The sequence below is a fragment of the Lycium barbarum genome, chromosome 12, assembly GCF_019175385.1.
Source record: "Lycium barbarum isolate Lr01 chromosome 12, ASM1917538v2, whole genome shotgun sequence".
Classification (NCBI taxonomy): Eukaryota; Viridiplantae; Streptophyta; class Magnoliopsida; order Solanales; family Solanaceae; genus Lycium; species Lycium barbarum.
In genome coordinates this window covers 3019761-3034694 of record NC_083348.1, presented here as the reverse complement: position 1 = coordinate 3034694, position 14934 = coordinate 3019761, and the positions used below count along the sequence as shown (strand labels likewise).

General features: G+C 38.0%; 1 protein-coding gene across 1 annotated transcript; it reads left to right on the top strand.

The window, feature by feature from the left end:
- The first annotated feature begins 622 nt into the window (after window positions 1-622).
- Window positions 623-4558, top strand: LOC132622779 (uncharacterized). The gene is made up of 2 exons (XM_060337443.1): window positions 623-2184; window positions 4104-4558. The coding sequence occupies exon 1, from the start codon at window positions 759-761 to the stop codon at window positions 1281-1283; it is 525 nt and encodes a 174-aa protein (XP_060193426.1). The 5' UTR covers window positions 623-758; the 3' UTR covers window positions 1284-2184; window positions 4104-4558.
- Window positions 4559-14934: the final 10376 nt, after the last annotated feature.

Below are 14934 nucleotides of genomic sequence, written 5' to 3'. Positions count from 1 at the left end.
TCCCGCCCCATAATACGGTCATTACTCTTAGAGGTCTGTGGACACCGGTGTGGGTCTGTTTGTAGTGGTTGATGCGTTTTATGTCTATGACTTATGTTTGGGGCGTACCCATTCGTAATGGCAGCCTTGTCGGCTTGCATATATATATATATGTTTGGTATTTTGTATATCGTGGCAGCCTTGTCGGCTTGCGTAGGAATATTTATATATGTTGTTGTTTAAAAAGTGCAACTCCTCAGGAGACAGGTGCCTAAGACATACACAACTTTGACAGATTTAAAAATAACTCCCTACCTTTTTATATACAAAGGAGATCGTGACATGCTAATTGTAAATGACTATAGTTAACAGATAATATAAGTGTCCAACTCGGGCACGAGTCATGGCCTACGGGGTTGGGTTGTGACATTCTCAATTAAAAAAAAATCGCAAAGTAAAGTTTCGTGATAAAGGTAGGCCCATTCGGGCTAAAGTTAAACCTAAGGTAGAGTTTTGAAAGGTAAATTTTTGCACCTTAACTCTATTTTGTGATTTTTTTTTTATTGAGTAGGAGTTCAAATTCAGAATATTGATATTAAGTGAAAGCAAAAAAATTATGACCACCAATTTGAGGGACAAAAATGAAAGACCATTGCTTTCGAAGGTCATCCGCACAAAAATTTGATTGGGAGCCTTGAGGCCGTGACATAGAGGGCAGAAATTCCTACTCCAAAGGCCTAGTAACTGTTAAACTCCACCCAACCCTCAACAGGAAGAGAATGAGCAGAGGTAAGAAGACTGAATCGGAGGAGGTGGAAGAGCTGCTCCGTGCGGCAGAGGATGACGTGTCCCTTAAGCTGAGTCTTAATTCCCATATGGCTCGTGGTTCTTCCACCCAATTCATCGACCCACAACTCGATCAACGTTTCCAAGCTCTCAGATCCAAGAAAACTCCCAAAAAAACCCCTATTTCCCAACAGGGTTTAGGTTTAGTCAAACAACCACCTTCAGCCTCTACATCAACGGACTCAGATGACTTGTTTACCAGATTTGCAGCACTCAAAAGCTCCCTTCCCACTTATTCTTCGGCTTCATCATCAGCGGTGGAGAAAGAAGAGGATGATGATGATGAAGTTGAGAAGGTGATAAAGTGGGCAATTGATGCTGCTAGACTTGACCCTTCACCTCCCTCCGAGACTGATGATGATGATGATGATGATGATGAGAGCAGCACTGATGTGGAGGAGGATGAAAATAGTGAGGATGATTCTAAACGTCGGCAAAGAAAAGCTAAGCGCAAATGATTTATGACTCTGTGTTTTAACCTGCTTGACTCGTATATTTGATAGAAAGTTTTTTGTGTTTCCTTGTATCTATGCATTAAAAGTTCTCGCTTTTCTTCTAACTGGTGACATTGTAAATTGTCAAAAATGTTTTTTTTTTTTTGTGAATTGATATCTTGCCTTAGAAAATTAGGCATTTTCAATGTAAGTTCAAGTTGAGTTGATTGTGGAAAGTAAAGGTGCACTACTACTATATTGTGCTTGTTAAAAATGAAAGAAAATGGGAATGTAAAAGAAGAATAAGTAATTAAATCAAGTGATGGAGGGAGGACCTTGGAAAGAAATCCTTCTTCTTAATTGTATCTAGATTCACATTTGATGAATCAATAACGTTCTTCCATCTGTAGCGACCCCAAGATAAGAAAAATAATTTGTCAGTGAAAATGACAAGTTAACTTCACTATAAGTAGCATGTGTTATAGCCTATGATAAAATGGACTGTCTACAGGGAAGATTAGTTTCTTCTATTTTCTCAACTTCCTTCACAATTAACATAAATTCGGGGTACATATTCTCCCTCTTCCAACTTGACTTCTTCATTTTTTTAATTACCGTGGTGTTAGGGGCCAGCTTGCGCACAACTCTATCAACCAAGGCTTCGATAGATGAGAAGAAATCGTCTAGTGGTTCTCTGCTGGGATTTTATCCTGGCCAGTGTTTAGGAAAGCGAGCGCTGACGCGAAGCGAAGTGGGGGTCTGGCGCTTCAGTGGCCTGAAGCGAGGGAGGTCCAATAATGCGGGCGGTTCATGCCCTGAAGCAAGAGGCGAACAGAAGCGAAGCAGTAGGAAGCATGTTTTTTTTTTATAAACAGGACTCTTGTTAGAAGAAAAAGAGTCTGACTTAGGATTCACCTTTTTCTAGGTACGTCTTCTTCTTCTCCTCCTTTTCTACTCTTCGTCGCCCACTGCTGGGGAGGGGCTGGAATTTTTTTTTTCAATTCTTGCTCGCATCACTAGCGTTGCACGACTGTTTCCTTTGTTTCGTTGGACTGTTTTCCGGAGTTTCCTTTGTTGTTTTTCTTTCTGGGCTGATCTGATTTCTCTGTCTTTCTTATTTTTTTCTGTAAGGGCTGGTCTGGACTGTTTTCTGGAGTTTAATTAATTGATTTTTTTCATTTTAGTTCATTAATTTAATTGTGCAAGGTTTATTTTGGTCTTTTTTAGAAAATTGCGCTTGCTTTGTTTAAAGCGTGAAGCGGTGCCTCTTCACTTTTTTCCGCTTCACGCTTACACTGAACCTGACGACCTTATGATTCTCTCATTGACCACTAGATCACAACCCTGGGTGCTTTTTCTTTTTTCTTTTCTTTTGTAGTCTGTAGTGTAATTCAGATTACAAGTTTACCAGTTTAAAAAAAAAGAGTGTAATTCAGAAAGAGAGATTTGAGGGGAGGGGAGAATATTGTTATTTGCAGAAACTGTAAATTTTTGGAACTGTGTTTTTTTTTTTTTTTTCTAGGTACTATCAAGTACATAATTAGTCCCTGGAAAACTTCTTACTCTTTGATAACGTGAACAGCTGTGGCCCTCAAAACAACTGGTTTTGTATATATACTTCCGGGAAAACATTGAATTTAGTTAGTAACTTACTATCTCTAGAGATGACTGCCAAATCCTTATAAAAGAATTATACATTCTTATCAAAGAGATGACTGCCAAATAGTGTCTCCGTCATGGCGCTACTATATGTAGATATAATTGTAATCACATGTTGAGGAAAGATCAAGCACTGTGGTTAGTTGTAGTAGTAGTAGTAGTAGTACAATTAAAAAAAAAAAAAAAAAAAAGAGAAGAGACTGCATGTGGTGATGGGGCGGCAGAGGGGGAATACCTTGATTTGCAGTCTGCAGATTGCTCAAGTTGTTAGGAGTTTTGTGTTCTCTAGGTTCTAAGCATCAAACTTCATGATACTTTGTGCCACCTACTTAAGCTGTTGCAGCTATATACTGGGAAAATAGCCGATAGAACAAGTTAGTATTATTGCAGCAGCTACCAGACTGGAGAAATACTATGGGCGTGTTTGTTCTAGCCTTGGTGGACAGAGTTATCTGGTATTTGTTGCTGGTGAGAGGTGACAGGTATCCTGTGGATCTAGTCCGGGTGCGCGCAAGCTAACCCAGGCACCACGGTTATCCAAAAAAAAAAAAAAAAAAAAAAACTATGCGTGTGTTTGGTATAGACTATAGAGGATAATATTTTTGAGAAAATGTTTTCCAATTTTCTCTTGTTTGGTTGGTTCAAAATGTTTTGAAAAATATTTTCTTCGAGAAAACAAGTTTCCTAAAAATGAGAATAGTGACTTCCCTCATGGAAGTAGGGAAAGCATGTTTCATACGTGACATTTCAAGTTCATTGTCTTCTTTCCACCCATCCGATGCCCCCAACTCCAACCTCTTGACCATCTCAAACAAACCCCCCCCCCCCCCCCCCCCCCCAAACCAAAAATAGCATTTTGCTTACGTATAAATGCTCTTCGGATAATATTTTGTTGCTTACCAAACGCTAGAAAATAAGTTAAAAAAAAAAAAAAAAAAAAGCCCACTTGTTTTTCAAGAGAACATTTTCCTTCATACCAAACACATCCTATATGTCAGCTTATTTTGATGTTTCTGCCTCCATTGTGCTATGGTACTAACCAGTCTTTATCTGAGACTTTTATGTGCTTGGATGTTTAGAACTGAATATTGGTCAGAACTTATATATGTTGTCATTCTTATTGTTCTTCTAGTACGACCAGTTTATGCTTAATTTTAACCAAAGAAAATTGCTTGTTTACATTAGTTTTGGTGAATCTCGGGACTATGTCTTCCCCGCTGCATCTGCTGCTTGAGTAAGAGATGGGAATTATTTAGGGATATGCATTTGTATGTGCTCTCATAGCTGAATATGGTCAAACTAGTGCAAGTGGAACTTTTGATAAGATTCTTGGTACAAGCAAGCTGTGTTCAATTTCTGCCTGAAATATTTCGAGTTAAAATGTCATCCTGATTGCACTTTGAGGGTAATAATATTGATAGATATATGGAACCCAGAACCTGAGATGGTCTTTTTAGGTCGTAGAGCTCGCTGCTGCTGCTCAAAGATCATAAATTCCTAACCGGTCTGCGTTGTTTAGTTGAAGACACATTTTGGATGATTATTATTTGCAGAAAACTTGAATTTTTGGAACTGTATATTTTCTAGGTACTATCAGAAGTACATAATTAGTCCCTGGAAAACTTTTTACTGTTTGATAACGTGAAGAGCTGTGGCCTTATCTATACAGTGCCAGGAAAATATTGAATGTAGTTACTAACGTACTATCTCTAGAGATGACTGCTAAATCCTTATAAAAGAATTATATACTCCTATCAAATAGAGATAGACTGCCAAATAGCGTCTCTGTCAGGAGCGCTACTATATGCAGATATAATTGTCCTCCACATGCTGATAAAAGATCAAGCACTGGTTAGTAGTAGTAGTACAAATTCAAAAAACAGAAGCACTGCATGTGGTGATGGGGCGCCAGAGAGGGAATGCCATGATTTGCAGTCTGCAGATTGCTCAGGTTGTTAGGAGTTTCGTGTTCTCTAGATTCTAAACATCAAACTTCATAATACCTTGTGCCTTCCACTTAAGCTGTTGCAGCTCTTGGGAAAATAGCAGATTAAAAAAGGAGTCCGGAACCAAAATGACTCAATAAAAAACCAAGTGAACCAAAATACCCCAACAAAAAAAAAAAAAAGTTACAAAACTACCTTTAGAGCAGTAAAATGCTGCGCTAAAGATATTTTTTTTTATGCGTAGCGCAGTAAAATACTGCGCTATAGCGAGCACTAAAAAAAATTTGGTAAACTTTTTTTTTTTTTGCAACGCTTAGTGTGTTTTTTTATACTTCGACCAACGATTAGTCGTGTGTCAAGGCTCCGAAACGTCAATATTTTATATAGAACCTGATATTTTTTTTTTGTGTACAATAATGTAGGCTCAATACATCAAGGATACGTAGACGTTCGGATCGCCATTTTAAAAGTTAAAACGGTGCCCGAAGTAAGTTTTATTTGAAAAAATTTAGTGTTTGACTGTAAGGTTATTTTAGTTAACTTTATATGTCGAGAAAATTAGTCAGCTTTATTTTCAAAAATTGAAACCACAGAAGTGAAATTGACATTCACAACTACATTACTCCGGGATTTTTACGTTGAAATCTATTGCGTATAATCATATTATAAGTAAATTAAACTGAAAATTTCACGCCAATTTAGGAGAAATTGAAATTGAATAGGATAAAAGGTGTTTTTTTAAAAATCGGCTCGGCCAAACCGCCTTGCGGTAGTTTGTCCGCATAGACCTCGAAAAAATACGCAAGTTCAAAAAAAAAAAAAACGCGTAAATCGGACGTTCGAGCGCAAAGTTATGACCATCTAAAGTTTGATCACTTTACAATTAGCTTTTCTTCATATATTTTTTAAATACTTTTTTATCAAATTGAATTAGATTTATATTCAAAATAAAGTTATGTCTTGATTAAAAAATAACACGCTTAAATCAAAATCTTAAAAAATAAAACACCCTAAAGTTTCTAAATAAAACTTACTTCGTGTGCCTTTTCAATCCCTAAAATGACTATCCGAACGTCGATGTATCCTTGATGTATTGAGCCTATATTATTGTACGCAGAAAAAATATCAGGTTTTATATAAAATATTGACGTTTCGGAGTCTTGAAACACGACTAATCGTTGGTCAAAGTATGAAAAAACACACTAAGTGTTGCAAAAAAAAAGTTTACTAAATTTTTTTTAGTGCTAGCTGTCACGAACCAGTCCCGTGGGCCGTGACTGGTGCCCTACTTGGACACCCAAACATACATACATATCAAATCGTCATACTATAGCTTAACTCAGATTTCATATTCATTTTTTAAATAGAACTGGAAACAAATATTATCTTACGCGACTGCGCGCACAAAATATCGTATCAGAACCAAAAGAGACGGCGGAATATACATCGCCGAATATATGCACATATACAAATATACAGGCCATTTTGGCCGTATCCAAATCTGATAGGTTAGCGGAATGTATATCGCCAGATACATATACGTATACAGATAAATGGGCCGTTTTGGCCATACTAGCAAACGGAACTGCACTAAGACGCAGATCATGCACAAACAAATACACATATGACCCATAACCCACATATATGACTACAGGCCTCTACAAATCATATCGGAAACATATGACGGGACAGGGCCCCGCCGTACCCCAAATAGTCAAATATACAGATGCATATACATCATAAAAGATAAATACCAACATACGGGCTCCGGATCAAAAGGAGCACTCTGTAATAGCAGAACGTATGGCCTACACTGGCAGATCACGAACTTCTGTACCTGCGGGCATGAAACGTAGCCCCCGAAGAAAGGGGTTCAGTACGGAAGATGTACTGAGTATGTAAAGCATAAAGTACAGAAATCCATACCACAACTGAAGTGAAAGGTACAGAGAGAAAATACCGAATCAGTACATCAAAGTCTGCGCTGAAAGCATATGTATATATATATATATATATATATATATATATATATATATATATATATATATATATATATATATATATATATATATATATATATATATATCATGCAGATAAAAATCATGCAAAAGGCTCAGGAACGTGGTCACCATTCCGACGCTGGTGCCACACACAGCATAACTCCAGAAGGTTTCAAATCTCCGTACATCCCCGAACACAACATATCACATCATCAAATCATATCATAAGCCATATCACAGCATAACTCCATAAACGGTACCCGGCCCTATGGCGAGGTCTCGGGAACCGTACGAACGATGTCATAATAGCAGGCACGAGCAGAGTAGTGCGGAAATCATATGCATATACGTAATTAAATTCCCAGACTCGACAAATAAGTACGTATACATATATTTGAGATCAGAAGGTCCAAAGTAAGTATCGAGTCTGTCGGAAGTAGCATACAAAAGATATAAGCCTTTTAAATTTACAAACTTTCGATAATATACTTCATAAGTCTTTTTCTGAAAATTCAGTATCGTTCACATTTAAGGAACCCTCAAATAACTTATGGAACAAATCAAACGGAACCTTAGGTTCATAGGCAAAAGTTTCCTTTTTTACATCATACGAAATTAGATCAAATCAGACAAACGAAGGAAATCTTGGGGGTAATGGGCCCACCTCGGGTCAAGTCGAGGTGGCGGACATAAATCACGAACATTAGACTCTATGGAGTCATCCATGAAAGTTTCAAAGCGATTCTATCATATTTGTGCAAGTTATGGATGTTTGAGCAGTTTCCTAGCAAAACATAAGGATTATAGTTCAATTGCACTGAATGAATAGTACCCAAAATCAGACTCGGATTTCTATGGACAGAATAACCCCCGAGGCTCAAATCTCAACCTAGTATATCTAGGACATGCCAAAAGAAGAAAAGGAATAGCTTTACATACCTTTTTCACTTCTTACGCTCGTTCAAACTCAATTCCCGTTTCGTCCGAAATCTACAATTGGTCATATTTACCAAATATTAATCATAAGGCTTTAAGAATCCAATCTTAACCAATTCTTGTCTACAGAAATTTGGGCAGCATCTCCACTGTATATACAACATCCCCGAGATTAAACTCGGCCAAAATAATTCAACAACAACCCAACAACAACACCAACAACAACAACAATCACTACACAACACAATATAGCATAACTAGTCCTCTTTCCAACATAGTGCAATAACTTTCATTCCAACTTCACATTTCCAAACCAATCTCAATGTTTTTACATTCATTACTAATCAAGATCATTACAATATAATTCGGAAGCATTTCATATCATTTCTACAAAATATTCACAAGATATATAAAATATACAAACTTTCCACCAAAACCATAATCCATCCAAAACTTCTAATCTTCAATCTACATATTCATAACATATTTCCATCTTCCAATTTCATCAACCATAATCATAATTTGCACCTTAACAATTTCATTTTCATAATTACATAAATCTACCATAAAATCACAAAACTTCTCATAACCACTTAACAACCAATCTTTCATGCCAATATGGACTATTATCCTTCCAAATTCACCAACTAACATAATAATTCACATTTAGAACTCCACTTCCATAATTACATAAAAACTTCATTAAAATCACATAATTTCCTATAACTATTTCCAATAATTTTCCATGCCAACTTGACCATTTTCTTCCATTTCCAATATAAGGTCCACCACAACTACAACTAGAATACAACATAAAATTCAACTCATCTTATTTATACAACCTTACATACACATGCACACATGCAAACCCACTTTGTAAACTTCCATATTTCCATAAATTCTACTCATTTCTACATACTACAACATAAACCAACCTTCATAACATAATAAAAAGGAATTAATTCTTACCTTTTTCTACAATCTTCTTCACTTGACCAAGTTGTCAACTTGAAGAAACAAGTGCTCTTTCTTCCAAAATAATTACACCAAGTTGTAAAGGACCCTTGAATTAGTGGAAATACCACAAGAAAATAATTTTTGGAGGAAGATTTTAAGGAGCTAAAATTTGGGGGTCATGGCCGTATGCCATGTTTTTTCTTTGCTCTTATTCTTTGTTTTGTTCTTGCTTCTAATTTTCTTGAATCTTCTATACATAATGCCCCTTTATATTAATTATCACATGGAAATTAATTAGAATCCATGGGCTTGGGCCATTGTATGGCCGGCCACCCCTCTTTTGGGCCTAATTTTTCTCTTCATTTTTTGGGCCAACCCGGTTGGTCCCGAGTTGGGTCTAGCCCACTGACCTTTCGACCTTAAAACGTCCATATCTCCTTGTACCGTCGTCACCTGGGAACCCACGACCTATGGTTGGAAAGCTAATTCAATTATCTACAACTTCTATTTCTTGGTATTTTTCCAAATTCCAAACTTCTAATACCGTTTTTGCCCCCCAAAGTCAGGTCACCCGAAAACGTTTTCTTAAAAATATTCGTTTGGAGGACTTCCACTTTGATTTGGCCCAAGGGTCCTTCTTGAGTTGTGTTTAACTTCACATATGTGATTCATATAATTTTTCACATGTCCCAAAAAAAAAAAATCTTGACGTGTGGGCCCCACCTCAGCTTACAAATAATCCGACGTTCAAAAATACGGGATATAACACTAGCTATAGCACAGTAAAATACTGCGCTATGCAAAAAAAAAAAAAAAAAAAAATCTTTAGCGCAGTATTTTACTGCGCTAAAGGTATTTTTATAACATTTTTTTGTTGAGGTATTTTGGTTCAAAATAATTTTTTTGGGGGCATTTTGATTCTGGACTCATAAAGTAAGTTGGTATTCCTACAACAGCTACCAGACTGTAGAAATACTATGGGTGTGTTTGGTATGGAGGATAACATTTTCTCTAGGTAAAAACGAGGACAACAACGTCCCTAATGGGAGTAGGGAAAATAATTTCCACCCGGCCAATGCCCCCAATCCCCACCCCTAGACCATCCCACCCCACCGCCACCCCCGAACCTCCACTCTCAACCCATCCCACCCTCATAGTGTTTTGCTAGATTGTATATAATTGCTTTTGAGATAATATTTTTTGCTCACTAGAAAATAAGTAAAACACCCACTGGTTTTCCAAGAAAACATTTTCTGGGAAGACGTTTTCCTTCATACCAAAAACACCCTATATACAGTGTTATCAAAAGCGAAAAACGCAAAAAAGCCCTAAGGCTTGTTGGGGCTTTAAGCGCAAAGCTCAAATAAAGCGTGGACTTTAATGAAAAAAGGCGCAAATGGAGAAAAAAAAATACAAATATATATGTTTAGTCCAAGTCTAATAATTATAAGCCCGAATAACAAATATATGGACAGCGATATTGAAAAAACATAACAGTAAAGTGAAATATCAAATTTTTAGTGTAGCCTCTTCGGTAAATGTGGCAAGGAAAAGTATGTCACAGAGCCTTGATGACAGCACATTAAGTTAGACGAAGCGCTCAACCTGTTTTTGAGCCTTGCTTTGGGGTTTAAGCACACCTTTGACAACACTGCTACATGTCAGCTAATTTCGGCGTTTCTGCCTCCATTGTGCTATGGTACTAACGAGTCTTTATCTGGGACTTTTATCTGCTTGGATGTTTAGAACTGAATATTGATTAGAACTTATATCTATTGTCATTCTTATTGCTTTTCTAATATGACTTGTCTATGCTTAACAATGTTAACCAAAGAAAGCTGCTTTTTTACCTTAGGCTCGAGACTATATCTCCCCCCTGCATCTGCTGGTTGAGCTAGAGATGGGAATTATTTAGGGATTTGTACTTGTATATGTACTAGCATATCTGTATATGGTCGAACTAGGAGTCCGGAACCAAAATGACCCAAAAAAAAACATTTTGAACCAAAATATCCCAACAAAAAAAAAGGTTACAAAATTACTTTTAGCGCAGTAAAATACTGCGCTAACTACCTTTAGCGCGGTAAAATACTGCGCTAAAACACTTAACCGTAACGACCCTGTTAAGTGCTTTAGCGTAGTATTTTACCGCGCTAAAGGAATTTTTCTCTCACCTATAGCGCAGTAAAATACTGCGCTATAGGACACCACCATTTTCCAAAAACAACTTCTTATTACATTTTCACTCCTTTTTACGTAGTTTAGCCGTATATTAATCATGCTTTGAGACTCCGAAACTTCAATAATTTATATAGAACCCTAGTCATAGTTGTACAATTAATAAGATAGGCTCAATACATCAAGAACACGCAAAACTTTGGATTGTAGTTTTAGTGGTTGAAAAGTGCTCGAAGTCCTTTTTTGTTTGAAGACTTGTCGTCATTAGCTTTATGTTATTTATCTTTTAGGGTTTCGTCTTATTTTTAAATTAATGCTTAACTTTATTTCGAATGTGTCACGTTTTTTTTTTATTATCAATTTAGGATGTGAAACTATAAACAATAATAAAGACTAAGATAATATTTATAAATATGCAAAAAATATATAATATTTACGATAAATTGGAGGTAGAAAATGTCTTATCCCGTGTACGAGGGTACCGGCAGATATTCCTGGCAATTTATAGAGTTAGAAGTTGAACGAATTAAATCGACGTGATCTGAACTGAATCAGAAAAACCTGCAGGACACCAGTCATGATCGACGGGTCATCAAACCTGTCGACGGGCTGTCATTGTGCTACGTCAACAGGGTTCCGCAGCCATGCATTCTGCAGGCGCAGGGCGACAAGCACGTCGACACGTCTACGGGTCGTCGACCCGCTCGTCGAACCGGACCACTGAAGCATTTAATTCTCCGAGTATAAATACGTGGTCCACGACCTTATTTCATATTTCTCTCATTCCCAGATCAGAAAACCCTAATATTTTGCTCGTCCAACATTTATAGCATATTAGTGAAGATTTGACATGACCCTGACCCCGTAAACCCGAGCTTGTGAAGAAGAAGGTTGCTTCTAGGGTTTCTCCAAGAATGGGAAGCTTAGGGAGTTGAAGTCAAAGTGATTCTTGGGATTCTTGACCCTTCAAGGTATGTAAATGATTCTTACCCTTGTATTTGAGTGTACTATCAAGAGTTTTAGTGATTTTAGGTAAAGAGAAGGTATTTGTGAAAGTGATAGATTGATGAAGGGCAAGGTAGTGGCATGAGATTATTTTAAGAAATGATTAGAGATGGATTTACGTATATTTTGATATATATAGGCGTTATCATTGTAAGCTTATAAAGGAGATGGTCGTCTATAATTCGTTAAGCTTTATACGTGCTTGGGGATGATTAGTAAGCAAGGAAAGTAGCCTAATTAAGGATTATGTTATCTTAATTATAGATTTACAAGTTCAAGAGGTAGAAATTGGGCGATTTGATATATGTCAAGGTATGTTAAGGATATTCCTTCCTTTTTGGCATGATCCTATAATATGAACCAATAAACGAGTAAGAGAGTTTCCATATTACTATATTCTTATAAGCACTAAGAGAAATACAGTTTTGTTGTTCCTGTATCCCGGCCCCATATACAGATCTTATGATTTCCTGTCCTAGTAGTATGAGTTCAGTAAGGCCCATGAGAGGCCAATTGTCATTATACTATTTTGAGAATCCTGTTGTTCAGTTTTATTTGCACTATGCATTCACTTTCAGTCTCAGGGGTACGAGTGAAAGACACACTTGACAGGAGGTGAGGGTGTGACCTATGATATTACGTTTTATATGTGAAAGACACACTTGACAGGGGGTGAAGGTGTGGCCTGTGAGTGGTTCATGAGTGGCCCATGATGTTGGGATATATATATATATATATAGGTGAAAGGCACACTTGACAGGGGGTGAAGGTGTGACCTGTGATGTGACATGAGGTGTGTACCCACTAGATATATAGGTATGTAGATGCATGTCCATGCTTTCCGATATACAGATTTAGTCAGATGCAGACAGATACTAGTTCATACAGATTCATACAGATAGTCATTTCAGCTTATGAGTAAGATCTTATTCATGATTTATATATATATATATATATTCATAAATGTTGCCTTTATGCCTTACATATTCAGTACATTTTCCGTATTGACTCCCCGTTGCTTGGGGGGCTGCGTTCATGCCCGCAGGTACAGGTAGACAGGGAGGTGGTCCAGCTTAGTAGGACCCTTATCCAGCAGAGATCAGTGCACTCCATTTGATCCGGAGTTGCAGTCTATTTTGGTAGGCCATTCTTCTGAGATGTATATAGATGGGTATGACGGGGCCCCGTCCCGTCCTTTCTACAGCTTTCATTCCAGTAGAGGTCTGTAGACAGTTGGATGTTTTAGTCAGATGATGTAGCCTTGTCGGCTTCTATTCTTTTGTGTACAGTATATGTAGCAGCCTAGCTGGCTTGCACTGTTTTTCCTCATATTGCGTATGTATATGTAGATTGTACAGAGTTCTGATGTTTCCCTCTTATGGGATCAGTTTATGCCATTTATTGGCCTTTGATGTTCAGTACGTTTCAGAGATGTGTTTAGGGGTGTTTGGTCACTAGAGGTCAGACTCCCGTCATGACTCATCGGTTTGGGTCGTGACAGAAGTGGTATCAGAGCAGTTCCGTCCTAGGATTGTCTATAGACCGTGTCTAGTAGAGTCTTGTTTATGGGTGTGTTGTGCACCACACTTATAAACAGGATGCTACAAGACATTTATGATGATGTCATTCTTTTCACTCTTAGATCGTGCGAAAGAGCCAAGTGTTGAGAGTTCGCCTTCTAATGATTTGTTCTGATTTTAGCGATGCCTCGCAAGTAAGCTACAACTGCCTAGAAAGGAAAGAGAGTGTTAGGTGAGGCCGCTAGCCATACTCGGCCGGCCACTAGGGCACAGGATGAGATTCAGAGTGAAAGCCCATCTCAGACTTCGCATACTTCACCTTCAGCACCCGCCCCAGTTCCTCAGCCAGATGCCCAGGCTAGGATGTGCGGGATGCTGTACAGTTATTGACCAGGTTAGTAGCCGCTCAGGCTCAGCGGCAGGGAGCTGGTAGTTCGAGGATTAAGACCTTCCTTGAGTTAGATCCTCCAGAAGTTTTAGTGATAAAGCAAAATATGGACCCCTAAGATTTCATTGATGTGTATGCATTGATCGATCCAGGATCTACTTTATCATATGTTACTCCATTTGTTGCTGGTAAGTTTGGGATAGAGCCCGAGTCGATTAAACCATTTGAGGTGTTTACGCAGTTGGCGATCCAGTCACAGCTAAGCGAGTATATCAAGATTGTGTTGTTATAGTTTGTGACCGCCACACCATAGCAGATTTGATTGAGCTAGATATGATTGACTTCGACGTTATTATGGGTATGGATTGGTTGGCTTCCTGTTAAGATAATGTTGATGCAGAACAAAGATAGTTCGATTTCAGTTTCCCGGCGAGCCATTCCTAGAGTGGAAGGGTAATGCTGCTTCGCCTGGAGGTAGGTTTATTTCCTACCTTAAGGTAGAGAAGATGATCAGAAAATGGTATATTTTTCACCTAGTTCGAGTTCAAGATGTGCAAGCAGGGTCGCCGACTCTTCAGTCTGTTCCTCTGGTTAATGAGTTCCCAGAAGTGTTTCCACATGAGCTCCCAGGCATTCCCCCAAAGAGGGAGATTGATTTTGCTATTGACTTATTGCCAGACACTCAGCCAATATCTATCCCTCCTTATAGGATAGCACCTGCGGAGTTGAAGGAATTGAAGGAGCAGTTGAAAGATTGGCTTGAGAAGGATTTTATCAGGCCTAGTACATTGCCGTGGGGAGCGCCAGTACTATTTGTAAGAAAGAAAGATGGCTCTTTGCGAATGTGTATTGATTATAGGTAATTGAATAAAGTGACCGTAAAAAATAAATATCTGCTCCCGAGGATCGATGATTTATTCTATCAGTTGCAAGGCGCTAAGTATTTCTCGAAAATAGACTTAAGATCAGGATACCATCAGGTCAGGGTGAAGGATAAGGACATTCCGAAGACGACATTCCGGACTAGATATGGCCACTATGAGTTTCGTGTTATGTCGTTCGGTCTAACTAATGCCCCAACCGTAT